At 52.1% G+C, this 27,944-nt stretch overlaps 1 protein-coding gene across 3 annotated transcripts in view; it reads right to left on the reverse strand.

Annotated features, from left to right (window-relative positions):
- The window catches only part of LOC122364263 (ras GTPase-activating protein raskol-like), a 170,561-nt gene that overhangs the window by 60,556 nt on the left and 82,061 nt on the right, over positions 1-27,944 (reverse strand). For 2 of the 3 annotated variants that reach the window (XM_043334472.1, XM_043334473.1), the window contains one exon: positions 25,973-26,180. In XM_043334472.1, coding sequence (XP_043190407.1) covers positions 25,973-26,180 — 208 coding nt within the window. Of the gene's footprint in view, positions 1-1,932; positions 1,982-25,972; positions 26,181-27,944 lie in introns of those variants that run through there. The other variant, XM_043334475.1, reaches the window with a different exon arrangement.

Consider the following 27,944-nt stretch of genomic DNA (forward strand, 5'->3'; position numbering starts at 1 on the left):
TGACAATTAAAAATGGCATCGTTGGAAAGAGCATTCAATTTTGTCCAAGATCCAATCATCGCTTTTGCAAGACGAGCAACAGTATTCTTAAAAAGATAAATTTTCAAACCTCTACATGGCAATTCATCTATGGCTCTCATTTTTCAATGACCTACGTCAACCTATGCTATAAAATACACTTGACAAGTTCTGTAGTAGACGTATGGTTATCAGACACGAGCACCTCGATGCGATGGATGTTTTTTTCCAAACCAAAATGCTTAGCCGTCAAAAGACAACCGACCGAAATGTATACATGACCCACGGACACAAGACCAACCAAACGCCCACCGATCGAAAATATCCCTTATTCGCGTTGCGGAGCAAGCGGGTCACCCTAGCGGGCCCCATCCACCCGGAGGGCCCGGGCCCCATCCACAGGGGGCTGGTTCCCGTCCACACGAGGGCCCGGGCTCCGTCCACCCGGGTCCCGACCCCATCCACCAGGGGCCCGGGCCCCGTCCACCCGAGGGTCCGGGCCCCGTTCTCCCGGGGCCCGGGTCCAATCCACCCGGGGCCCGGGCCCCGTTCTCCCGGGGGTCCGGGCCCCGTCCACCCGGGCCCCGACCCCATCCACCTGGGGCCCGGGCCCCGTCCACCCGAGGGTCCGGGCCCCGTTCTCCCGGGGCCCGGGTCCAATCCACCCGGGGCCCGGGCCCCGTCCACCCAGGGCCGGACCCCATCCACCCGGGGCCCGGGCCCCGTTCTCCCGGGGACCCGGCCCATCCACCCGGGGGCCCGGGCCCCATTCACCCGAGGGCCCGGGCCCTATCCCCACGGGGGCCCGGGCCACGTCCACCTGGGCTCCGAGTCCGGGCCCCGTTCTCCCGGGGGCCCGGGCCCCGTCCACCCGGGGCCCGTACTCCCGGGGCCCGAACCCATCCACCGGGGGTCCGGGCCCCATCCACCCGCAGTCTGGGCCCCGTCCACCCGGGGCCCGGGCCCGTTCTTCCGAGGGCCTGGGCCCCATCCACCGGGGGGTCCGGGCCCCGTCCACCCGGGGCTCGGGGCCCGTTCTCCCGGGGCCCGGGCTCCGTCCACCCGGGGCTCCGGGGCCCGTTCTCCCGGGGGCCCGGGCTCCGTCCACCCGGGGCTCCGGGGCCCGTTCTCCCGGGGGCCCGGACCCATCCACCGGGGCCCTCAGGCCTACCCCTCACCCGTGATGTCCCAGTACCTAGGCACTTTACTTTTCGAAGCGGACCCGTCCGATTATGTAGATTAGGATCTCTCTCTCTCTCTCTCTCTCTCTCTCTCTCTCTCTCTCTCTCTCTCTCTCTCTCTCTCTCTCTCTCTCTCTCTCTCTCTCTCCCTCTCTCTCTCTCTCTCTCTCTCTCTCTCTCTCTCTCTCTCTCTCTCTCTTTCTCGAGCGGGCCCCTGACAGAAATTTCGGGGGGGTCAGCTGACCCTCTGACCCCCCCCCCCTGGCTGCGCCACTGCGTCACGATCGTTTTGAGCCGCGCTCTTTGGAAAGCAAAGAGCCGTGAGCATCAGAGCCGAAAACTGTTGTTTGATTAAAATATTGACTGAACGGATTGGTCGGTTTGAATTTCGGCCCGTCACACCGTCTAATGCCGCTGACCGTGCGAATATTGGTTGTTCCCAGTCTGGACAGCACTCAGGGCGTAGAGTATCGTCTACAGGGAAGACTAGTGGACAGAGGGGAGCGGCCCGCTCGAGGGGACACCTGCTCGATACTGAATCGATACCCTCGCGAGGGGAGCGCACCGTCAGTGGACAGTGGACACGACTGTCTCCACCGCACGGCACGCACGAACGTAATGAGACTGCACCCGGTCCGCGACAAACACAGCGGCTACACGTCACTCGGTCCATTTCAGGGGACACACAGTCCGACAGCACTGGCCCGGCCCTGGTCTCAGCACTCTCACACACCTCAGCCCGACGGGGCTCACACTCTCACGTGCTCGGTTCGGCACACACTGATGGACGGCCCGGCCCGGAGCGGTGGCGGCGGCGGCGGCGGCGGCGGCGGGGACACAGCCGACAGGCGGCGCCAGCGTCGGCCGGCGCGGCGAACGAATTTGACTGTGAACCGAGCGGCACAGCCTGTCTCGCGAGGTCCAGTGCACGTCCTCCAGACATTGTAGCTGTTCGGCTCAGTTATTTCAGCATCACGCATTGCATTGGGATTCTCGAAAGTCTCGCCTAGTCTCTCCGTCTCATCTTGTCCCAGACTCCCACCTATGGCTCCTCTAAATGCCTCTCGTATCGCTTCGTCTGCTCTTCTTTCCTCTCCTTTCCTCTCCTCTCCTCTCCTCTCCTCTCCTCTCCTCTCCTCTCCTCTCCTCTCCTCCCTCAGCTCATCTCGGCGTGTCTACCGTCTTCCGCTCGGGGCCGGGGCGGGTCACGGGCCGACCCAGCGGGATGGTCGACCACACAGCGCGTCCCACGGTGACCCACAGAGCCAACAGAGCGGACGACATGACAGACAAGACCGAGGGAGGATGCCAGAGAGAAACGGACCACATACATCGGACCGCGAGGTGATGGGGTTGATGGGGTGAAAACGCGATGGGGCGAGTCGTGAAAGGATTTAGAAGATAAGCTGACACATTGTAAACGAGCATTGTGATACCTTGTTTTTTTTTTATTCTTCCCTCCCACAAGCATTGTGCCCATTTACAGGACTCCTCCATCAGTCAACATTCGGGGTGCGCTGTAGGACACTGCAGGTCGCAATCTGACAAGCACCACCCAAAACGAACGTTTCCTCAACGCTGATAGATTGTAGGGGGACACAACGCTTAACGGTAGCGCAATTTGCAGCCATTTTAGCTTCTAAATGATAATTTAATTACGTTTCTCATACGTTAAAATTTGTATTCTTATGTATCGAAACGGCGCTCCAAACGAAAGCGTTTGGCTGCTCATGTAAACATGGTTTGTGTTCTTAGGTTCAGTAAATCCCGTTCAATTCATAAATGCCTTGAAGATAAACGCACACCGATGTTATTACCAGCACGCCAGAACTAGCCCAGTGTCGAGGGCGGCGTTTAAGATGAGCCGCTGCACCACCGTAAAACCGGCCCACAAACAAACCGGTTCACTCTCGGGACACATGTTTACTGGCAGAGTATCAATCGCCGGCCCTTTACGACCGTCCCGTGGCCTTGGCGGTCAATCCGGCGGCGGTGAGCGCCCGTTTTTACACCGTGCACAGGGCGCAGCGCCGTACCCGACTGGCCTGGGGCGGCGCCGACCAGCCTGCCGTGGCGTCATCGGAGGCATTAGGGCGCCTTCAACTGTCTCAGCAAATCACGGGATTGCGGGCGGACGGGATGCGCCGGTTTCGGGAGGGTATGAAGCTGCCCCTGGGTGTATTGGGAGGGGAAGATAAGGTGAAGAAGCAAGATACGAGGTCAGCAGTAAATATCTTGTTTATGTTCACCTCCCTCTCTCTCTCTCTCTCTCTCTCTCTCTCTCTCTCTCTCTCTCTCTCTCTCTCTCTCTCTCTTCACCAAGTAATGCAGCTCGGACCATATCCCGCGCGGGGCTGGGGTCTCCAGCCGAACGCGCGGGGCTGGGGGGGGGGGTAAATTTTACCCCCCCCCCCCCCCTGTTATCTCCCGAACTAACGGTCCGATTTGGAAAATTCAAACGCCAATCGAAAGCTCTCATCACGAACTACTAAAAACATGTACTTAATTTAAGGTTTGAGGTCAAGGTCAAGGTCAGGTCAAGGGTACAAATTGCAAGTTTCTACAGTATCGGCCTTGCACAGTAGTTGCCGAAGAATGGAGTCATGGACTGAGACTGATCGCCCAAAACGTGTTCTTAGGCAACCAAGACAATATTCGTTGCATACAATATCATTCAGAGGTCAAGGTCAAGGTCAGGTCAGGTCAGGTCAGGTCACCAAAAAACAAAATATAGAAAAGGGCATGTGCGACACATGTTTTATGGGTCATTTTGCTCATAGAATTCAATAGGCACACTCAATAAGTGATATGGACCACCTCTGGATGAATTTCAGGTCGAGGTCAGGTCAAGGTCAGGTCAAGTGAGGTCAAATTTTGAAGTTGGTTGTTAAGGCCTAAAAAGGTGTCTATCTGATGCAGTTTTTCACGGCGAATCGAATGGTGCTATTTTTGTTTCCTTACGAGGTCTAGAACTTCCAAAAAATTCATTTTTCAAAAAATTTGTGTGTCGTGACGTCATAAAATTTTGAATAACTCCGACATTTTTGAACCGATTCTTCTAAAATTTGGTATGTAGGTGCACATAGACCACTTCTCTGAGATATATTCCGGTTTTTTTGATAGACTCAAAATTTTGGATTTTATAATGATTTTCCCAAAAAAGTCAGTTTTTTGAAAAAATTTAGGCCAAAATCCAAAATTTTCAAAAAACCGAGATAGCCATTTGATAGACAAAGTAAAATTACGTATAACCTTTTTTGTTACGTCTTGATTCCTTTAAAGATGAAGATGTTAGCGGCGTTTGAACTTTTGCCGTTTTTGAGGCGAAAATGACGAACATGACGTCACTAAAACGTCAATTTCTCAAAAATTTTCCGACGGATTTCGCTCAAATTTTCAGGGAACGTGTCAAATTGATGTAAGAAAAGGTACTGAAAGTTTGGCGGCGCTGCGCGCCGCCGTTTTTGAGATATCGCAAAAATTCGCGAGGGGGGGGGGGGTAAAATTTACCCCCCCCCAGCCCCGCGCGGGATATGTCACTGACGGCACATCTGACCTTCGTGACGGCTCCGGAGCTCCGTGACGGTCATCAGAGCCCGTGACGCGCCGTGAAAGTCACCTTCAGCTCAGTTACACGGTCTCTCAGAGCGCCACAGTCACGGTCGCGGGCCCAGCGGGAGCCCGCCACGTGCTGTCACACGTACCGGTCACCTCCCGTGGATCGGTGTCGCTCTAGTACGTAGGTATACCGAGGCCGCGCGCTGACAGCCGAGTCCGTGAACCGACCCGGCGGGGCTGCAGAGACAGAGTGACGGCTGGTGTAGAGTGACGAGTAGAGGTCACCGGAAAAATCGACATTGAACCGTGCTGGGTCGGTCGGTCCTCAGGCGACAGGTCTGCACTCTGCCGTCCCGGGTCGGCCTATGCATGGGAATCTCCTTCCGTATGTGCGGGGAGCAGAGGACGGCCGCCGTATCTGGAGCTCCTCCGTCCACGGTCGCTGCTCTGGTCCGTTCGGCCAAGGTCGGGCGGACAGCCAGTGTGCGCCGGTATGCAGATGAAGGCGAAGCCTGCGCTGCACCGGGTAACAGATGGACATCTGACGGCCGTTCTCCGCGCTCCGCTCTGACCGTGACGGCCATCTGTGACTCATCCCATTATAACATACCGCTCTCCAGCACAGCGCCGCGGCTCAACGGATTTCCTCCACTCACGGAACGTTCAAACTGGGTCTGCCGTGTTGGTGCAGGTCACTGCAGCACCCCTCCCGGCACCCGTCAGCTCCGAGGTCTCGTCTGTGACCACCCAGGCAGCCGCGCGTGGCCCGCTCACCTGTTCGGCTCCTACCTCACGGCTCGTTCAGCCACAGCGGCCGTTGGCGGCTGACCATTTACATATCTGGCGCTGTTTAATGGGCGCCGGGCGGCCGCGGAATTTGGCGGTTGGCCGCGCCCGCTCCGTACCGCCGGACGCAGAGACACGCCGTGCCCGGTCGCGCACCTCTGCGGCAAAAAACGGCGCACCTGGCGCACCACTACCGCCGCACGGCCGGCGGTTACGGCGCAGGTCAGGAATGTCTGGCCGGGATGCTGAGCTGTCCGATTTTGGAGAGGTATGGCCGACAAACTGAACGGTGGCGCTGATGCCATTGTAACGAACTGAGCCGCGACAGAGCGGGTCGAATCGGTCTCTGAACGGTCCCCAAAACTGGGCAAGTCATCTAGTCACGCCGGCGAGTCATCTAGATCAAGGCGCTCAGCTCTGGGCGCCGCCGCCGTGTGCCGTTGGCTCTGAGGACGGGCGGGCGGGCGGAGCTCGGAGCCGAACCGGGCTGCCCGGGACAGCTGTCTGACAAACCGCATCAGATGCGGGTGTCGCTCGGGTACCGTTCCCGCAGAGACAGCACGGCTCTGAGCACCCCAGATCACAGGATCGGTCTCACCCGGCCTGGGCTCGCCATCAGAGCAGCACGCGCTCGCAGCACGCATTCCTGCCGTGCGGCCGGCCGGAGATAATTTAAATCCAGCCGACACCTGTTGAAGACGTTACCGCCGCAGGCCACGGACGCGCGGCGGGCTCGAGATGAGCCGGGACGCTGCGCAGTGGGCGGCGGCGCACCAACGGTCAGGAAGGGCCGGCCCGGTCCGGTCTGTGGTCCGGGCTGTGGTCCGCGGCAGGAAGGAATCCCGGGCCATTACCGGGACCTTTCAGCCGCGCAGGCCACCGCTGATAAGAGCGTAACGCAGGCAGGCAGGGAGGGTAGCAAAAACGGAACACAATCGCTGTGTTCGGCCGGTCGTACTATTCACATAATGTCGCATCATTCTGTTATGGGAAAGGCAGAACGGCCGGAAGGTGAAAAAGAGTGACGTAAGACGGACGTCTGTATCAGACCTATTCCAGTATCAAATCAGAAACAACTAGCAGTATGTCTGTTGTCTTTGAGCCACCAATCTTCAAAGATATAATTTCCTTTTTAAAATCACGCTTTACTGTTTATACAGCAAAGTTTTCGACACCAGGCAGGATACTGCAGTTACCAACGTCAAACGCAATGTGTATGTACGTCCGCGTGTCTGAACCGTTATGCTGCCAGCGATGACCGGCGACCGACGTGGGGGATCTCACTGAGGGATCGCCCCTGTGCGGCCACCGCCCAGCCGGCCGCCCGCGACGGGCAGCTGATATGACAGGTCACTGCACTGGCAGCAGGAACATAACAGAGAAAACGTCACCTATAGTGCATCGGGACCGTAACAGATGCATCGCGTTTTGGTGTATCCGAATATGGACAATGGACAGTGCGGATAATGATGTAAATAATAAACCAATTAATACAAATCAAATATATTCAAAATACACAAAGCTTTCGGCTTAAACAGCCTTGATCACTTGATCACTACTTCAAACGCGATAGTGCTACACATATAGCAATGCAACCACTTACCTGATTGGGAAAATACGAAAATATTAGAAAAGAACATGAAAAAATATACGAGAAAGATCCTGGAAGCGGCTCATATTATCACACGGGACACATTCAACAGTAGAAACGGATTCATTACTTGGTCATCGATGGCAGCAAAATCGACAGTTGACCAGTAAAACAAGAAACACGTGATTCATTATTTTCAAGAATTCTTAGACGGTTACTGCGAATATTTGTGTTGTACCGATTATACATTGCCACAACTCACAGTGATCAAGGCTGTTTAAGCCGAAAGCTTTGTGTATTTTGAATATACAGGGTGTCCCAGAATTACCCGGACATTTATTTTCTGGCTAAAAGTAGGTACGACTGCGCTCGCTTCTAATGATATACAAGCATCATACTTTTATAAGATATCCCTTAGCTATCGAGTATGGGGACTGTGTGCTTTTGGTGGCCGGTAACGACTCGAATCAATTGTTATCCAGAGTCAAGTAAGAGTAGTCCTTTTCCGTTTTCAGTTTAAGCCACTAATAGGCAACCATGGTGAATCAACTCCCGTTTTCAACTTTGTAAACGGACTTTCGGCATGGTTTTTGCTGGAGAGCTTCAGCAGCTCATCTGCAAGCAGTTAGGATTGAGCAAAACGCAATTATATCAGCTAACGAAGCCAGAGAGAGCAAGAGATAAACCTGATTGACAAGCTTGGGCTCGGCCAAAAAGGGCCATACACCAGTTGTCAAACAAGTGGTTGCTTGTCATAGACAACAAACGTCACCGATCTAGCTAAAAACTAGCTAAACAATAGATCAGGATTACCTATCTACAAAACATTAGGCTACTTTGCACCACTATCTTAGACAAAATTTTGGAATTTGGGGTCCTTTGCCAGAAAAATATGCGAAAACTACGGGAAAAGTAGCGCAAATCACTACAATTCATCCCAAAAACATAACATATACAACAAAACAGTATATTGAAGCACACTTTGTGGTCTAACGAAGGTAGGTATTATGTCATTTGAACCGCCCGAAAAAGGCGTGTGTGAACGTCCGATGGCTACAACGCCCCAACAGCAGAGACGGCCAGGCACCCATCGAAAATCAAATTGTGAGACATTTTGAGTCACCGTGCACTCATTGGGCTTGATATGATGGCCCAAAGACAACCGTTAGCACATAGTACTACTGCGGTAATATTCTACCAGTAAAAAAAAAACTGGATGCCGTAAACCAAATGGCCATGAACGGGTTTGTTTTGGAAACCAAATCTGTTGGAAGCCAAAGGTCCTGCCATGTTCAGACATGGAGCTTCTCCCCTTCAGATGTAAAAAACGCAGCAAAAGTGGCGTAGGCAGAAATTTTTGTTTTGGGGGATAATACCTTATGGCCTGGGAACACTTTGATGTCAAGTTTATCTCATATATGATCGTATTATCCTCCGGCAAGAGGTCAAAGAAAACAGGCCTACACCCAGTTTCGGGAGACCCGTAAAACAACTGAGACCAGCAATGGCTGGCATTTTCCATCATTGTCGGCTGATCTTGTAACAAGCGTATCTATTGCATGTGCTATTTCACAGCCACCCATAGTTGACTATATAGGACGGTAAAAAGAAAAAAGCACAATCATGTTTGCCTTATTTTATACGCTAATTAACAATGTCCGGGTAATTATGGGACACCCTGTATTTGATTTGTATTAATTGGTTTATTATTTACATCATTATCCAATCTGTCATGGATACTCAACAATGGACAGTGCACCGCAAAAAGGATTTGTAGAAAGGGCGAAGAAACCTTTGAAATAATTATTAATTAATAACTGATGTAGGCCAGTTCGTGCCCATGTCCCCAAGAAGAGCTGTGCTCGAGCCTAAACGAGGCAGTCGCTCCGTGGCGATATATAACGGCTCAGTCTCGTCGTCAACACACGCCTTTGTGCATCAGTTCAGAGCGTGATCGGAGGTCAATCTGGGTCACCGCTCGTGGCGCGGCCGGGGATCGGCGACGGTGACGTGGCGACGCGACAGGCGGACGCCGGGTCACGGGTCGGGTCACTGCGGCGCGCAGCCGGTGCCCACCGCGCACAATACGCCCTAATTGATGAGCGATTGCAGGCATTGTCGGAGGCCGCTGGCCCGTCGCGCTGGCTCGGAATGTAGGTCGAAAACATGACCGCATGGTCGGACCGAGCGGGTGGTAGGCACTCACTGCCTGCTTGTGAGTGAGTCAGTGGCCATGTGAGCACTCGTGCGAGTGCGCTGTCGTGGCTCATTGGTCAGCGTACGTGCTGGCATCCGCCGTGATGCGTACGTGACCGTTCGCACGTCTGCATTTGGTTAACTTACATCTTTATAACCATTCAGATGATTCGAACCACAAATGATAATGGGTCGAGCCGCGGGGGTAGCTGCGAACCACACCATGGGTCATGTGAGCGGCGGTTGTGCAACCTCGTGGGAGGCAGATAGGGGCGGGAGGGTGCACCAAAACAGCCGGTCGGTGCCCCACATCGACACCGCTGCTGCGCGGTGTCGGAGCTCCAAGGATGGCGGCCGCAGTGGGCCGGCGCGCAAACAAACACGGCGCAAATTGGCACAAACGACCCGCCGCAGCAGGCAGCAGGCAGCCCCCGGTCGCGACCGCACTCAAAACTTTTTTACCACCTCCTGGGGGATTCACTTTTACCAAACCCGCAAGATAAGAGCATATTGAAAGGGTACCTCGCTGCTACCATTATGTGCATGGTAACGGTACGTGGTAAAATTGAAGTTATTCGCCAGCAAAGAGTATTATTACCATGTAAATATCAATATTACGCTCGCAATCTTGAACAGGACGAAAACTCTTTCCTCCTAGGTATAGTGACTCGTGTGCAGGTGGTCGTTCCATGCGTGGATCTTGTTTACCCTCGTGGATATAATATTTGAAAGAGTATCAATCAGCCAATCAGAAACGAGATCGGCCGTTTGCGGTTTGAAGGCCGCGCGCATCTGTCAGTTTTCGGCCGTTGGTCTCCGAGAGAGGATGTGAGCAGTGTCGGTGCCGCGCGGCATGGCCGTTGGTGATTGTGCTTGTGTGTTGTTCATCGCCTATAGAGCCTCTGTGAATATTTTATTGTAAGTACCGATGTGCTAGAGCATTGCGTGCCGTTGAGTGGTGCTAATTTGACCTGGTTAACAGGACCCCGTGCACGGCCACGTGGCAGAGTGTTGTGAGTAGGTGCGTAGCTTTGTTGTGATGCATTTTGTTGGTGACTTAGAAAAAGATATGTACTGTAGTGATGTAGTTTTATTATCCCATGCGTAGACGAGCGACCACCCAGGAACGTTGCCGTTCACTTCAAATGTTGTGCGCTGTGTCTTATCCAATTTGAGGGAGCTGAATTCTTATTCATATTCAATTATTCATTTTGAGTATTCGTATTCAAATTGCATTCAAGTTGTATCGTGATGTTTGTTTACCGCGTGTGCATCGCTGAACGCGTATGAATAAGTGGAGTCTCACAATGTTCATGGCCGGTGAACCCCTCGTATTGTTTGTACGGAATGCCAAATATATATTGTTGCTCTTGAACCATGTTTTTTAGTTGATGAGCTCCGGTTAACAGAAGCTTCGCGAAGCTTCTGAAGAGCGTCTGTGGGTCCGTTACCATCCTCTGGGGGGTTTACACTAAAGGAAAGAGTAAACATTACCATGTGACTGAGGGTAAGCCAGAAGACTATGCTCTCTGTAAGGGGGTAAATCACAGAGTAGATGGCATGCTACTCTTTAGAGGAGGATCACGTTAAAAAGTTACCCTTCCACAGCGTGTAACTTCGAAAATGTTAACCTCTAGACGAGAGTAAATCAAAAGAGTTTACCATACAGAAGATGGTAAAAAACGTAAGTGTGTCACGTTACCCCTCCCTGACGAGTTTACTCTCCATGGAAGAGTAAAATTTACCATCTGGAGGGTGGTAAAAAACGTCTGTGTGTCAAGCTACCATGCTATGGCGGGTTTACCCTCCAGGAAATGGTAAAAAAGTTTTCAGTGCGGGCGGTAGCAGCTCTCGGCGCCGGCTGCCCGACGGCGACACGCCAGACGGCGCCGACACCGTCACCTGACACCCGGGCGCGCCGTGACGCCGGCCGTGACACGACACGCTGTGACGTTTCTCCGTCAGCCGACCACCATCCATCTCCGACATGACGTCCGGACACGGTGCTCCACCGGCCGCACACTCAAAACTTTTTTACCACCTCCTGGAGGATTCATTTTTACCGAACCCGCAAGACAAGAGTATATTTAAAGGGTACCTCGCTGCTACCATTATGTGCATGGTAACGGTACGTGGGTAAATTGAAGTTATTCGCCAGCAAAGAGTATTATTACCATGTAAATATCAATATTACTCTCGCAATCCTGAACAGGACGAAAACTCTTTCCTCCTAGGTATTGTGACTCGTGTGCAGGTGGTCGTTCCATGCGTGGATCTTGTTTACCCTAGTGAATATAATATTTGAAAGAGTATCAATCAGCCAATCAAAAACGAGATCGGCCGTTTGAAGGTTGAAGGCCGCGCGCATCTGTCAGTTTTCCGCCGTTAGTCTCCGAGAGAGGGTGTGCGCAGTGTCGGTGTGGCGCGAGGTGGCCGTTGGTGATTGTGCTTGTGTGCTGTTCATCGCCTATAGAGCCTCTGCGGACATTTTATTGTAAGTACCGATGTGATGGAGCATTACGTGCTGTTGAGTGGTGCTAGTTTGATCCGGCTTACAGATCCCGCGCACGGCCACGTGGCAGAGTGTTGTAAGTAGGTACATAAACTTTGTTGTGATGCATTTTGTTGGTGACTTAGAAAAAGATATATACTGTAGTGATGCAGTTTTATTATCCCACGTAGATGGGCGACCACCCAGGAACGCTGCCGTTCACTTCAAATGTTGTGGGCTGTGCCTTATCCAATTTGAGGGAGCTGAATTCTTATTCATATTCAAGCATTCATATTGAGTATTCGTATTCAAGTTGCATTCAAGTTGTATCGTGATGTTTGTTTACCGCGTGTGCATCGCTGAACGCGTATGAATAAGTGGAGTCTCACAATGTTCATGGCTGCAGTGAACCCCTCGTATTGTTTGTACGGAATGCCAAATATGTATTGTTGCTCTTGAAGCATGTTTTTTAGTTGATGAGCTCCGGTTAACAGAAGCTTCGCGAAGCTCCTGAAGAGCGTCTGTGGGTCCGTTACCATCCTCTGGGGGGTTTACACTAAAGGAAAGCGTAAACATTACCATGTCACTAAGGGTAAGCCAGAAGAATATGCTCTTTGTAAGGTGGTAAATCACAGAGTAGATGGCATGCTACTCTTTAGAGGAGGGTCACGTTAAAAAGTTACCCCTCCACAGCGTGTAACTTCGAAAATGTTGCCCTCTAGACGAGAGTAAATCAAAAGAGTTTACCTTACAGAAGATGGTAAAAAACGTCTGTGTGTCACGTTACCCCTCCCTGACGAGTTTACTCTCCATGAAAGAGTAAAATTTACCATCTGGAGGGTGGTAAAACACGTCTGTGTGTCAAGCTATCCGTCGAGACCGTTGTGACGCATACCGTACTTTTGACGTTTAAAGTTTTATAGTGTTTCGAGCTAGCCTGAGCTAGGCTGAGTTGTCTCACCTTTTAAGTGATCGGCTGTGATGTATCACATTAGTGTTGCAGTGTACTTGCGTTGTTGTTTCGACAATACAGAGCATACTTATGAAGACAGTGAATGTTGGTTGGTTGTATTATAGGACTGCGTAGAGAATAGGTGTTAGTGTCTGGTATCCGTGTCATTGATGTGTAATGTTGCGCTCACCTTATATTTTTCATTGATAAATTAAAAAATTAGTGGGGATACAAATCCACTTTTCCGCCTAATTTTTAAATTTTCATGTCAAATAAGGTGCCTCCACGGAGAACACGATACGAGTTTACTCTGTATGGTAGGGTAAACCATTACCCTTGCAATGACTCCTTGCAAGAGTGTAAAATTTACTCCGATGTGAAGGGTCAGTTGGATATTTTACTATTCTCGTCGGGGTAAACACCCAAGGAGTACAATTATTTTACCCTACTGACGATATTTTAGGGGACGTGTTATTCTCGGGACGAGAGTAAATTGAAGAAGTTACCACCTGGGAAGGAGTAAATACAAAGTTTTTACCCTCTCGAGAGTGGTAAAAAACGTCTGTGGACGTCTTACTCTTTCCTGGAGGGTAAACTCCCCAGGAATGAGTATATTTACTCCATGGTGGTGGGTAAAATCAAAGTGTTACCCTTCAGCCAAGAGTAAAACAACGGATTTACCACCTGGAAAGGAGTAAATACAAAGTTTTTACCCTCTGGAGAGTGGTAAAAAACGTCTGTGGACACCTTACTCTTTCCTGGGGGGTAAACTCCCTGGGAAGGAATATATTTACTCCGTGGTGGTGGGTAATACCAAAGTGTTACCCTTAAGTCAAGAGTAAAATAACGGATTTATCCTCTGGAAGAGAATAAATTAGAAGAGTTTACCCCGCGGTACGTGGTAAAAAACGTCTGCGTACCTCGTACTCCCTCCCAGCGGATTTACTCTCCAGGGGAGAGTAAAAAAGTTTTCAGTGCAGCCCTCCGCCGACGGCCGTGGGGATCTGTGACGGAGCTGCGTCACGTGAGCGGCCGTGACGCGCGTGCGGCTGCTCCGTAACGCGGGCGACGGAGGAGCCGGCCGTGACGCGCCGGTTATTACCGAGATACCCTGCGAAAAGCCTCTACCTTGACACGGTCATCAGAGAGGGCAGGGTCGGCCGCGTTCCCAGCGCGGGTGTGACGAATGGCGGAGGGCAGATTCCCTGACCTGACCCACACCCGCCCGGCCGGCCCGCCGAGGCCGGATGGGGCCGATTCCCATGTCGACGCGCTACGACCGTGTTAGACCCACTTTACATAGCAGACTCGTCAGAGCCAGGGTCACCCGACATCTCGCTCTTTTTTCTCGATCGATACAAAAAGTGTTGGAGATTACATGAATTACACACCGGCTCAGAGTCTGAATGACGGCTGCTGGTTCAGTTCTGACACCAGAGGGTTCATTAGGTGTACATCGGAGGCTTTCGTGGCGAACCAGCTCCGGCGGCAGCCCACAACAACACCCTGCAGTCATAGTGACCAGTGACTCACAGTCTCGTAAAACGGCGACGACTGAACACAAACAAAACACAAACGGCGACCCTGCCGACCACACCCTGCCGGTCAGCAAAGTCTAGCGAACCATTCCGCCATATCATTCTTGACCCTCTTCACCGACCAGCACAGACCTATACCCAGCCAACTCGTCCGCACCAGCCACACAGACCCACCCCACTGACCCAGCCGCGTGCCGACGCCGTCTGACCTGCTGCGTGCCCGACCTGCCATCGTCGACTCAGTCGGAGGTCCGGAAACGGCGCGCAGCTGATTATGAATTAGTGGCCGCGTACCGTTACCTTTGACTGCGTCTGGGGCACGCTCGTGACGGCCCGCGTGCCGGCTGTCAGAAGAGCGGGCCGAAGGAGCGGGTGGGTGAGGCTGAGAGACTGTGCCTCAGACCTGCTGACTAGGTCAGTTGACTATTGGTGAGCTTCGATCTTTGGGACAGGACACGAAGGTTAGGGTTCTGCGGTGCACGCCTTGGTGGGAAGATCGGCGCAGCTAGGACAGAGGCGTGGCGGCCGGGTCAACTAGAGCGATTCTCGGCGTGACCCCCGACTGTGTACCCCATTCTGTCCGGAATCAGGGCAGTCACGCGGGCGCGTCCGGTCAAACGGCGCCCGTTCAGAGCCTGCGTTCCTCGGTCGTGGCTGCTCTGCCCCAGTCGGGACCGCAGCACTAATCGGCCCGGTCAGCCACCATTGTGCACGGCGGACGGAGAATGGGATGGCCGCAGAGACCTCGAACACACGGACCCGGCTCCGAGCCGTATTCAATTCTGAAGAGCCCGAACCGTTATAGTGCGCCACGCCGAGGGCAGTCACTAGTCAGTGCTAGTGTCACTGCGGCGAAGAATCTGTCCAGTTTATACATTGTGTTAGTCTTCGGACTGATCGCTTCTCGGAGGAGTTTTGGCCTGCGGGCGCTGTTCACCAGGCGACACATTGGACCCCATACCGCTGTCCGCTGAGACCGACCGTTGGATGGCAGACCTGTCCATCTGTCATTTTCAGAGGGACAGTGCCAAGGCTGGTCATCGTCCGAAATCATATTCAATGAGCTGTGAAAACGCCTCTGTCAGATCGTTCATCATTGCCACTTGAATTGAATGCCTCGGGCTTCCGCAGTACCACTTACCGTTCCGCTCAAGCACATTCCATGCAGACCGTTATCATACGAAAATCAAAGAGAAGCATCGCGTGCCTCTCTGCAATCATCGAACAATGCTCCGTCGATCGGGTGACCGTTTAACCCAGCGCGATCGGGACCGAACCAATCCGTAAACAGGCAACAAGGGTCCGCAGAGACCCACATCATTACCAACAGGGCCACTGTCCGACGCTCCGACTTTCACACACGTGCCTCCACGTGCAGAGGGCCGACGGGACGGCGGCGGCGGCGGAGGCGATAGGCGGCGGGCGGATGGACGAGCCAATACCGAGGTGACGGATTCGGTGACAGCCGCAATACATCGAGCCGACACCGGCACAGAATGCCGCAGTGTCGGGCCAGGGGCGGAGAAACTGGCCCGCGCCCCCGCTGTGAGACACATGGCCCATTGGTGCCGGGACGGACACGAGCCGCGGCCGATCGCCGCCGACCCAAACCTCGGCCGGTGCATAACAATACATCAGTCGATTTATATCTGTCACTGTCCGGAACGGCCGCCGGTATGGACGGCTAAACTAAGTGAGCCTAATCCTGGTTTTATTTACATCGTGTCCGATCTCCCTACAAAGTATAAAGCCGTATAAAGCTGTATAAAGCCGAATTGCTACCGAGTCTCTCTCTCTCTCTCTCTCTCTCTCTCTCTCTCTCTCTCTCTCTCTCTCTCTCTCTCTCTCTCTCTCTCTCTCCCCTCTCCCCAGGCACCCTATCCTGTGTGGCATCCTCCCAGCGGCCCGCGAGTTCCTCCCAAAGACAATGCAGGCCCGCCCCGCTGGGCCCGCTCAGCCTTCCCATTGTCCACCTGTCAACTGGCCGGACCCGCCCCCTCGTCCATTCGACTGGACCCATCCGACCGTAAGCAGTGTGTGCTCTCCCCCGCCCGTTCCCCGGTCTGCCCGACTGACGCGGTGCGGCGGGGCGGGGCGGACACTGCGGTACTGAGGGTTGGATCAGCCAACCATGCTCCACAGTCCCCGGGGAATCGGCGGCGCTGACATAAAGCAGAGATGGTTCGTCAGATCTCCACTGGAGTGGTGAGTACAGCCAGCGGAGCATGTCCCCGCTCCCATGGGACCGGCGGGGCAGACAGCGAGTCGCCGGTCTAGCACAGCAAAAACAGCGGCATTGTCTTCCGACAGGGTGATGTCTTCCGTCCAATCTTCAGCACAAACGCATCATGTCTTGAGATTATAAACTTCCTTCCTAGACAAAGTTTCTATGTTTCATGCCAGTCTACATGCATATGAGCTCTCGGCACAAAGAGGTCTCTTATAGATGGAACGCGGTGCACCTGTCCTCTTTGGAACTGGCAGGGTAGGATGATAAAGGCTGGTGCACCTGATCTGTCAGCGTGCAGTCCATGGTTTCGTAAGAATATCAGTCTATAACCACCCAACCTCCTCGGCTGTCGCCCAGGTCCGTTCCGCAGCTGACTGCACAAAAACGCCGCCCGGTAATCGCGTTAGAGAGCGGCGCGCCGCGCGGCGGCCGTCCCGCGTGTCGCTCGGACCTCATCACGAGCCCGCTTCACCGGCCGGCTTTTTTACACTTTCACGCGAAATTGGCGGCAATTTTCTCCTCGGCTCAGCCCAGCCACTTCCGTTGCGCCACGGCACTTCTAATCGGCCGGCATTAGCCCAAGTAGGAGAAAACGCCCCTGAAAACCTCTTCCACGGCCTTGCCGGGGTTGTTCAGCGTCAGACTACCTGGCGTGGGTGTGAGATACACACAACGCGGCACAGTGAGGGGAGCCACGTCCGCCGTCCGTTTTCCGACCATATGGCACAGCTGGGCTCGGTATACCTACCGACTGACGGTGAAATCACCTCACTTCACTTCGCTGGAACGTGGTGGGATGCGGCTCCCTGTCCGTTATCACCAGGCGCATTTTCGTTGTCTGCTGAGGCTATCGCTATCAACGATTCATCCAGCAACAGAGCCATGTCAGCTTCGTTCTTCTGTCAGAGACATGCCCATGAAACGCCACTGGAAGCATCATTCCAGCACTACCATTCAAATGAACCGGGCTGACCGCATGACCACGAGGTTCTGCTGTGAACCAATAATACGTCATTCACATCAGCTGCCTTCTGTCGGACGTGGCGGTCGGTCGGCGCAGAGGTCAGGTCAGGCCGGGTCACACGCTGACCCCGTTCCCCACAGAGCCGGTACCGCAGCACCACGCCGAGCAGCTGTCCGATCTTGACCGAGACTAACCGACCCGCATGCACGGACTATGGGGGCGGTCCGGATTGATACATCGCTGGCGGCGTACGGGGCCCGGCTGTTGTGCCCGAGCGATCATTGTCCGGGCGACTGACCCAGTGATCGGTCACCGGCTCACTCCGCCCAGCCCCGCCCCGCCCTCGCCGGTCGGTATGTTTTTGACCGGGCCGAGGATCGCGGCCGGTCAGTCACGAGCTCGGCATTCTTTGCTGTTTTCAGGGAGCTGTTTTCGTGATGAACTCTGCTGTGGTGGACCACCCCCGCTGCTCGGCCTACTGAGACCGAGCTGAACAGCCTGTCCAGACCGGCAGCCGGCGGTCGGCCAGCATCCCTCCGACCTGGACCGCCACCGCCGAGGGCAGGCGGAGGCCACTCGATCGCCACCAGGCGGGCCACCCGGCAGAGGCAGTCCGCCCACCGGGTCATTAATCAACAGGTGTTAATGAGGAGCACCAACAGTCGCCAGCACTCGGACGGACTTAAGGATCGGCTGGATGCGCTCATGGAACCAAGCGTACTCCGCGAGAAAGTTCTGCATTAAGGGCACGTTATGAGCCCCCGGTGGGGAGCCGGTCGGATGGACGGAGGTATCTGGAACTGACCCCGCGGCAAACGCGTCTCCGCCGGCTGAATTGAACGGAATCCCAATGTGCCGTGAACGGTCCACTGACGGCCGTGATAAATCGTCCAGCATAGCGGCCACGGCGGGTTAGCTATTTGCCGGCATTTGGCTCCATTCTTCACCCGCGTACAAACATTTCTGTGGAAACGCCACGACTGGCTCTCAAATGAGCTCGAGTCCGCCGAGCCAGGCGCTCCGCTAACCTGGTGACCCAGACAATAATCACCGGCTAATTTCCACATTATTGTTTTATGCCGTGTTTAGTGGCCGGCCGAGTCCAAGTGACCTGGTGATGGGCGGCCTTTGAAGTGGTGCCGAGTCGCCGCCAGCCCCGCAGAGGCCCGCACGCCGGCCCGCAGAGGCCGCACGCCGGATCTAATTCACTGATGGCGCCCACAGCCTCCCAGAGGGGCGCCCACAGCCTCCCAGAGGGCATTCATTTCACGCCAACGCGAGAGGCAAGTGTGTACACCAGCGCTTACCGAGGGTGAGTGAAATTCCAGATTTTCAGATTTCAAGCCCGATTTCATTGAGTCATGGCCCGTTTCTTTTCACTTGCAGCGCTATCGGTGCTCTATCGGTGTGTCCCGTCTGCCCACGGTATCCGCTCCTGATCAGGCGGCTTTCTCGGGCTAATCGGCAGGATCGGGCGACGCCGCGCGCGCACCGTGCCGCAGTTACGCCGCGCACAATGGTGACAGCAGCCCGGCCCAAACGCACACACGCGCCGCTACGTGGGTAGAACATCCCTCAGCACCGCACATTTTTTGTTTTGTTTTGTTGGATTAGGCCCTTTCGGTCCAATATGTATACCATTTCAGAGCCAGGAGGATGATAGGACATAGGGGGAGACATTGGTCTGGGCAGGCACCCTAGTGAATCGCCGGGGCTGAGCCCGTCCAGAGGACAGGCCACCCAGCCCCAAGGCACTCAATGCACCCGGCTACGGGGTGCGCTCCCTCGGGAGCAGCGGTGCCGCTCCAAGGGAGTAGCCCGCATGAGATAAAGTTGCCTGTCCAGCTCGGAGGGGGGTTGCGGCGTGGAGGAGAAGGATTTCAGTATCCTGAGGATAGAAGCACTGACAGGTGATGAGCACCGCACAGGCAGAGATGGCTATTTATCTTATGGAGAACAAACTTTCCAGCGGAATACGTGACTCAGAACACACATAACCTCAAAAATGAGGATAACGCCTGTCGTCTGCTAAGTTTCCGCCGTACCTAATATAACCCGCGCACCGACGGGGGGGGATATCCGCCCCCCTGAGGTTTTTCGCGAATAACGGGAAAACCGCGGCGCGTAGCGCCGCGAAATTTGGAACGACTATTCCCCCATCAATTTTACACATGGTGTGCAAGTTTGAACCTCCTACCTTTTAAGGTCAGGTCACCAGGTCACTTTGAATGACCCAACCTCAAGTCACGTTTTTGCAACTTTGTCACCGTGCCAGAGCTACAGTAGATGTCGGAGGCCTTTGAAAGTCGCAGGATGTTATAAGGTCATTAGTAGCTACAATTCGTATATCTCGGAATTTTGATATCGGTGACCTAAGGTCAGGTCAATTTCGCGACCTCCCCATTATAAGTCAATGGGGGAAAATCAACTCCCTGTTTTTACCACTAAAACGGGTCGGAATGGCCCCATATACCATACATGACTTCATATACGATCAACCTTCACTACCTTGAGGTCTGTTTTGCTGTTGGGCAGCTGTGAGGTCATGTGACGTCATCAAAGGTCACCAAAGGTTTTTGGCCAATAACTCCGTACAAGAACAAGATACAGCCGCGTGGATGGTCTCATTGTGTTCAGCTCGTCAAGACGCATCGAATGATATACATGATGACCTCGAGGTCACGTGACCTGAGGTCAACCTTTGACCTTGACCTTTCGAGGTCAATATATATATCATTTGATGCGGATTGACGAGAGGATCACGATGATGCCCTTAGTTTGTTCCTATCTTGACTCATTCGAAAGTTATCCGAGAAAAACTCTCCATATCTAGCGCCGCCATTTTGACTTTTTCGACCCCTGTGACGTCATCTTTGACCTGACCTGAAAATGACCTTAGTAAAAATTGTAGATCTTGACCGTGCGTATCCGATGCCGTTTACCGCTTGTCGCTATCTTGCTTCGTTCTCGAGATCTCAGGGGGGGGGGCGGTCATCCGCCCCCCCCGTCGGTGCGAAGTTGGCGCAGACCCCCGTCGGTGCGCGGGATAATTTTCATTAGCCCGGCACTCCTAAGCGTAACAAGGCTCCATTATAACACTTCCCATTCCAGGCTTCTTGTTACTTGACACAGGAAGCCGGCTGCATGTTCTAGAAATTGCTACCACAGCGTTTATCTGCACGCAGTCTCGAACCACCTCATCCAGCGGGGGTCACTCTCGATGCCTCGCCTCGGTTACTCAATGTTCAAACGTCGCCCGTGTTTGTGCGTGCGACTGGCCGAGACGACGTATGATTGAACTGTTGCATCAGAGTTGGCTGTGATCAGGTGAGGGCAAGCTGGGGAGGAGACAGGGGGCTTACTCGAGGCCTGCACCCTCCCGTGCAGGCTGTGGCCGATCTTCCCGGTTACAGGACAATTTGCCGAACTGCGTTTTGCCGAATGCTTATTCGTCGAATGTCAATATGTCGAATGCATTTTGCCGACGTGTCAAAAAGGCGAAGTGCTTAAAGTCGAAATGCAATTTGCCGACATGCCTTTTTGCCGACGTGCAATAAGTCGAAAATGTCAATTTGCCGAAATGCTAATTTGCCGAAATGTCAATAAATCGATTTGTCAATTTGCCGAAATGTCAATTTGCCGAAATGTCAATTTGCCGAAAAGTCAATTAGTCGAAATGTCAATTCGCCGAAATGCTAATTAGTCGAAATATCAATTAGTCGAAATGTCAATTTACCGAAAAGTCAATTAGTCGAACTGTCAATTTGCCGAATGCCAATTAGGGGAAAGTGGGGTAAGACGGTCAGGGTAGGTAAGACGGGCACCCCTTCTGCAGACCAAACCAATAGCGCTACGAGCGAGAAAAATTAGGACCAGAATTGTCTTTCCCACTACACACCACCATTGAAGTTTGGTGATTTTGTGTTCAGTCGATAATCTTTTATTTTGATTTCTTTAAAACACTAATTTCATTGAAAACATCCATAATGTATTGTGCAAGTTTTTGTGTGCAGCACTATACAGCTAAAAACTCGCAATCACTTGTGGTACACTCATATGCCACCAGTGTTCATTTACCGCGGATTTGCTTTGTCTGCATCAAATTGTCCACAGAGAAAAATTGTGCTGAACTTCTTACATTGAGTTAGGGGTAAGACGGGCAACTATGAATCCAATGGGTCTGTAATGGTGAAAATATTTTTGTTGCTGTAGGAAAAAAAGAAGCATTTCTTATAAGAATATCTTCGATTCCGATACTCACAGACATGTTAGCAATATTCCTTCGGCACAGTTTATTCTCGAATGATGAATGTGAAAAACGGTTCTACATGACTTCTGATCTAGGGCCTATATACGAGCATACGCCTTCTGCACAAATCTTGTATACTGCCATTTCCGAGGCACTTGAGACCAACGAGCGACTGTATCAATGCAGCTAATTTCGGGCATTTGTTGCGAGCTGTACTGGTCGGTGAAAGAAGCTGGCCGTCTTGCCCTACCCATGTGACCGTCTTACCCCATGGGGTGGGGTAAGACGGGTTTTTGCAAGGTTTTGCAAAAATAGCTGCAGTTTATTTGTTGAATCAGGTCTAAGTCTCATCTTCTGGCAAATGGAAGTAAAATGTCTAAAAGAGGTTTTCACTCAGTTTCCCGTTTCTATGATGTTTCTAACCGGCCGAAAAATGGCTCCAAAGTTAAGGTGTCCGTCTTACCCCACTTTCCCCTAGCCGAAGCTTACCCAACCTAACCTAACCTAACCTAACCTAACCTAACCTAACCTGTAAGTATTAGCTTTAGGACCGACTCAGTTTTGTTAGGCAAATTTTACACCTTCTTCCATTTTTTTGAGCTCCTAAATCCTGATGTGATACAACATGTCACCAAGAAAAACATAACCAAACCTTACCTAACCTGACCTACTGATTTTTGCCTACCCGTGGATAAGGAAGAAGTTACTCACATGAATAGATTGCAGACAATGATAAGTCAAATATTTTTAGGTTAAGTGGTTGTGCATCAGGCTTCAGGCCGAAGGCCTGAAGCCAGATAGGCTTCAGGCCACTAAAATATTTGACTTACCATTGCCTGTAATCTCTCCTAAGGCATTGCCTTCGGCACTGCACTGCTTCGCCACGAGCAATTTGATGTTATTTTCCATATTGTGTTGGTGCTTTTAAACTTGTTTGTGCCATGGATAATTATTAGTTATGATTTATGAAATCAGGAGGTCAAAGGATGTCATGTGATTTGCTTTTTACTTGGGTATCCGGGATTGCACTAAAAGTAAATTGATGATCGATCCTAAAGTAAACAGATAGGTACCACCTAACCTAACCTAGGTTTGCAGATTGACATTTCTTCAACTAATCGACATTTCGGCAAATTTACATTTCGACTGATCGACATTTCGGCAAACTGCCGATTCGGCAGATTGACCTTTCGGCAAATTGGCATTTCGGCAAATTGGCATTTCGGCAAACTGGTATTTCGGCAAATTGGCATTTCGGCAAATTGGCATTTCGGCAAATTGACATTTCGGCAAAAAGGCATGTCGGCAAATGGCATTTCGACTTTTATCATTTCGACTTTTTGACACGTCGGCAAAAAGCACATCGGCAAAATGACATTCGGCGAAATGCATTCGGCAAAATGACATTCGGCAAATCGCCTTTCGGCAATTAATCCGGACACCGAGCTTCCCAGACCAGTGTTGCAGTGGCAAGATTAAACACGTCTTCATTAGTTCCGTCTCCAGACAGCATGAGCACCAGCGTCCAACGGCCAGATCCAGGGTCGCCTGATCAGTGATCAGTGAGCACACCGACACCATCAGCGACCTCCCTCCCTCTCTTCCTCCCTCCCTCTATCCCTCCACGGTTCGCTCTCTCCTCCCTCGCCGAGAGAGACGAGGTAATTATAGGCATTGAGCGTCTGTAATGGACGCCTAAATGCCGTTTTGGGATTCAGGGCCGTGCTCCTCTGTCATGAAAAGGCCCCTTCGTTATCAGTTACACGACATATCGGTCCTGCGGCCTCAATACAAAAATACACGACACTTGACAGCTAACGCCGCTTTCACGAATCCGCCAGATTTATAAATATTTATGTCAAAATATACCACAAAATGCGAATAATTATTACCAGATTCAGAAAAGTACGGTCAACAATTTGAAACAGGTGCCATGACAGTGATATATCCTGAGCGTTCTGCTACCGGGAAAAACGTTTATTTTTGTTCCAATAGAAAACATCTTTTTATTTATCCATAGAGACACGGGTATTTTGGAATTGCCAAATGACCCTTTCTAAATAGAGTCCCCGCCAACATCCGGACCGATCAACTGATCGGTGATCAGGCGCCTGGCACACTTTGCATCGCATGTTTTATCTCACTGGGGAGTCGACTTTTTGAAACTAAGAATTCCAGGTAACAATGGTTGCTTCTCCTCTCATCGAAACTTGGAGCCTGCATTTAGGCTGAATTATTACTTTGACCATCAATCGAGCACCTGAAAACTGGTGCTCGTGCTCGTTGAGCACCACAGTTCCGTGTCCGACTCAATTCCAAGCTAGGCAGCGCAACAGCGCCGTTCTTATTTTCGTGGAAGCCCATTGGCACAAGGGTCGCCACTCAGGTCATCCATTAGCACCATTACAGCTTGTTGTCGGCCCGACCAGCTGCCCACCTAGCGGGCAGTCTACGTACTAATGCTACTCTGAAGATCCACTCATCGTGGAGAGGGCGCCACCACCCTTGGTGTCTAGATGGCGCTCCTAGCCAGAGAAGACCATCGCAGCGACAGCCATAATCCAGTTTGTAGATGTCGCTGCTAACTGACGACCTCCACGATAGAGGCAGCTCTGGGAGCACCACTAAGCACTGAGCCATACGGCAAAAACAGCGACCTCCAGCTCGCAAGACACAGTACTAAGTGGTAAAAACGGCTCACATTGGCCGTTTTTACCCCGGTTGGAAACATACATTGTGAAGGTGTGCCGAAAGAAGTTGGGGAAGACAAAAATTGTCCGGCACCCGTCCGTCGTTTCCATCCTCAGGATGTTCAAATCCTTCTCCTCCACGCCGCAACCCTCGATCCGGGTTGGACAGGCACCTTTATCTCATGCGGGCTGCTCCCTTGGAGCGGCACCGCTGCTCCCGAGGGAGCGCACCCCGTAACCGGGTGCAGAGCGTACTCGGGGGGCTGGTCGGCCTGTCCATTCGGACAGGCTCAGCCCCGGTGACTCTCTAGGGTCCTGCCCAGACATATGTCAAATGTCTTCCCCTAATTCCTATCATCCTACCGCCTCTGAAATGGTCTCGTCAGACCGAAAAGGCCTAACCCAACAAAACAAACAAACAAATATTATCTGGCCCAAGTCAAGAAAGCATCTCAAACTAAAGCCCACAAAACTACGTTGCACACATAATTTTCCATCCTCCGGACGTAGGCATGTGCCTCTTAAGTCTAATAACCACCTGAACCTGCTCCAAGCTGGACGATTACCCCAGCGTTAAACGGTCGAGGCGGATCAGAATGATTGAATCCCATGACGGCACGACTAGAAGCGGCTCGGTGGCTTCCTCAATCAGAACGGGCGGGCTGATATGCGGCGGTGCACCAGCTGGTGAGCCAGATAATATGCTTGACCTATAATCTAACCACTCGCAGTCCTAAATTGTCTTATTTAGAACTAAAATTATTATCCAAATCCAAACAATGAAACAAGGTGAAGCACCAGCTAAAGCCTGATGCTGTGCTAACTGCTAACGGACTTCAGCCAAGATTTCTTTTCTTAGACTTGGCGATGAATCAGCAATAATCATGTTACATTGCCGTTTGGATTTGTGCAGAAACATGTATGAAAAAACAGGCCTTAGACGGATTAGGAAGATGCATCATAGACCGCAGTAGCGAGAAATGAACATTCCAGACGGCTTTAAGCAGGAGTTTGTGAATGAAGTTGAGTGTAGATTTACACAGAATTGCAAGTTTTAATGTTTAACTAGCGCTGACCGGTAGGCTACCTAGTGCCGGGATCATCTCCAACAGCTGTGTCTCTAAATCATTTTTGACTCAGCATTCATGCTGATCCACTAAAGGGCTCTTCTTTCACAACGGAGCCCAGAAGCTTGCTTGTCATTTGACTGAACTGTAAACCAAGTGCTGACTCCCAGACACGCTCAGGTAACGTGTTCTGTCATTCAGTAACAGGGGACTCGCGAAGAAGTCAGTACTAAGTACCGAAGGGTACCACAGAGAGCTCACTGCGTACTCTCGGTACCACGGGTACAGAGTAGCTGACTCACTACCTCCAACGCCACAGGGAGCTCACCGCGAACTTCCAATAGCAAAGAGCCAGGCTATAGTTCACTCAGTAACCCCAGTATACCACGCGGGACCATGCAGGACCATGCGTACCCCGCCCACCCGCTGTGTGTGCCTGTGACCCGGTCCCGGGGACTGACCTAGCGCTGACTGGCGGGAGAGGCCGTCCTCGCGCAGTGACTGGGTCTCGCTGAGCTCCTCCTCGTCCTCGCCGTCCTCTTCCTCGTCCTCCTCCTCCTCCAGCAGGGTGGGCGGCGGCGCCTTCTCGTAGCCCCACTGCTTCCTGAACGCCTTCCCGCCGCCGTCCAGTCGCACACGCGGCAGGTCCAGGAACAAAGAGTCGCCGATCTGCAAACACGGGACAGATGGAGCGCGTGGGTACGACAGTCGATAGAAAATACAAATGCCTTAGTGGTAAATGTTCATACCATATAGTGTAACTCATGCCTGTCATCAAATGTCAGCTGCTATGTCGCGCATAAGCAGATGCAAGTTGTTGCATTATGTTAAACGCGTTAACTTTCAAACATGCCCAGATGGCGCAAAACACCAGCCACGAAAGTAAGGCAAAGTAGGGTAAGTACTTTTCCTTACTTTCGGGTAAGAGAATATCACATCTACGTGAGAAAGGGATAACGTGAGGCTAGAATGCTTAGTCTGGTCAGACTCGACAGATCAGATGACACCCGTCAAACTGGTCGGAGCCGCGGCGCTAAATCAGCATAGAGTCATAGACCACAGGTGATCAATAGGTAACCACAATGAATCACTCACAAATTCGACGAAAGCTTTCTGTCTGATGTAATAAGTATACCACAAACTTCTAACAGCACGAAACCGACAAACGCTTCTGTTATCCAGTGACCTACATGCCAGCCCCAGGTGGCGTGGCGGGTTGGTAGGTAATTGCGCGTGACACACCGTCATCTCTCGCTTCTGATTAGAACTGCTGACAGTGTCACAATAAACTTAACACGACGAGCAACGGAAGGAAAGTAATAGAAGCGGACAACGTAAGAAAAGGGAGGGACAAACAGGGTGAGCACATCTACGCGACACACCAATTTCTTTGACACTCGTTAACTGTAACGCATTTGTCGTGTGTCTGGACATCAATGACACACGCTCAGACACAGTGCAGCCACTGGTGTGTCGTGTGTCACCAGAAGTGACTGAGTCACGCCACGGGCCTGTCACAGACCTCCTGGGACGGACAACTTCTGAGGAAACCCGACTCAACAAGGTCAGACGGACACCGATCAAAACATGCTCACCGGCGCGGTGGCCGGGGCGACACTGGCCTTCACCGCGGCAAATTGTAAACAGACGGGCTGCCGGCGGCGTCAAAACGAGCGCCGTCTGGTGTAATGAGGCCCCAGGCAGCAGTGTGCTTCATTGCTTTTAATTATCACACTGTTTGATATTTAATGCATATAGTTAACTGCATGGACATCCGGGGCTCTGTCTTGTATTTAGGTACCGTAAAGTGGGTCTATTTGAAACGGATTTTACAGTTTTTGGCCTCTCCCTTTAAGACGGTTCATATTTCTTATAGCATGTAAATTGCAAAAATGTAGTTCCCTGTGAGCTCTTTCATACAGGTGCATTTTGCTTCAGCTTGTGATAATAATTATGGATATTTTGTTAGTTAAAGCCTGTCTCAAATAGCCCCATAGGGTGGGGCTATTTGAGACAGTTTTCGTTACCAGGAAATTGAAGAAAATCGGCCACGCTAGGGATAATTTTTTAAATGCCATGCGATTGGAAATTAAATTTTGATGAATCTGGCAAAAATCATTTTTGCAAAGACAGTTATATTTCCTTTATATTCGATCTTTTCCTTTTTCGTAGGATGCTTCATTTCGGTAGGTTATAAAATTGCATCACTATATGCTAAGGCTATCATAATATGATGTGACCCTAAACTTTCGAAATGACAGGATGATCTCCAACGGAGGAGGAGGAGCGGCCATCATCCTACACCGGGAGAACGACCGCAGGATCGAGTGTCTGGCAGCTGCAGGCACCCACTGCAGCAGCACCAGGGCGGAGCTGGTGGCAGTCCGGGAGGCACTGAAGTCCCTGGCGAGCCTGCCGGCCGACTCCCTAGAC

The sequence above is a fragment of the Amphibalanus amphitrite genome, unplaced genomic scaffold (genome assembly GCF_019059575.1).
Source record: "Amphibalanus amphitrite isolate SeventyFive unplaced genomic scaffold, NRLGWU_Aamphi_draft 000665F_arrow, whole genome shotgun sequence".
NCBI classification, from domain to species: Eukaryota; Metazoa; Arthropoda; class Thecostraca; order Balanomorpha; family Balanidae; genus Amphibalanus; species Amphibalanus amphitrite.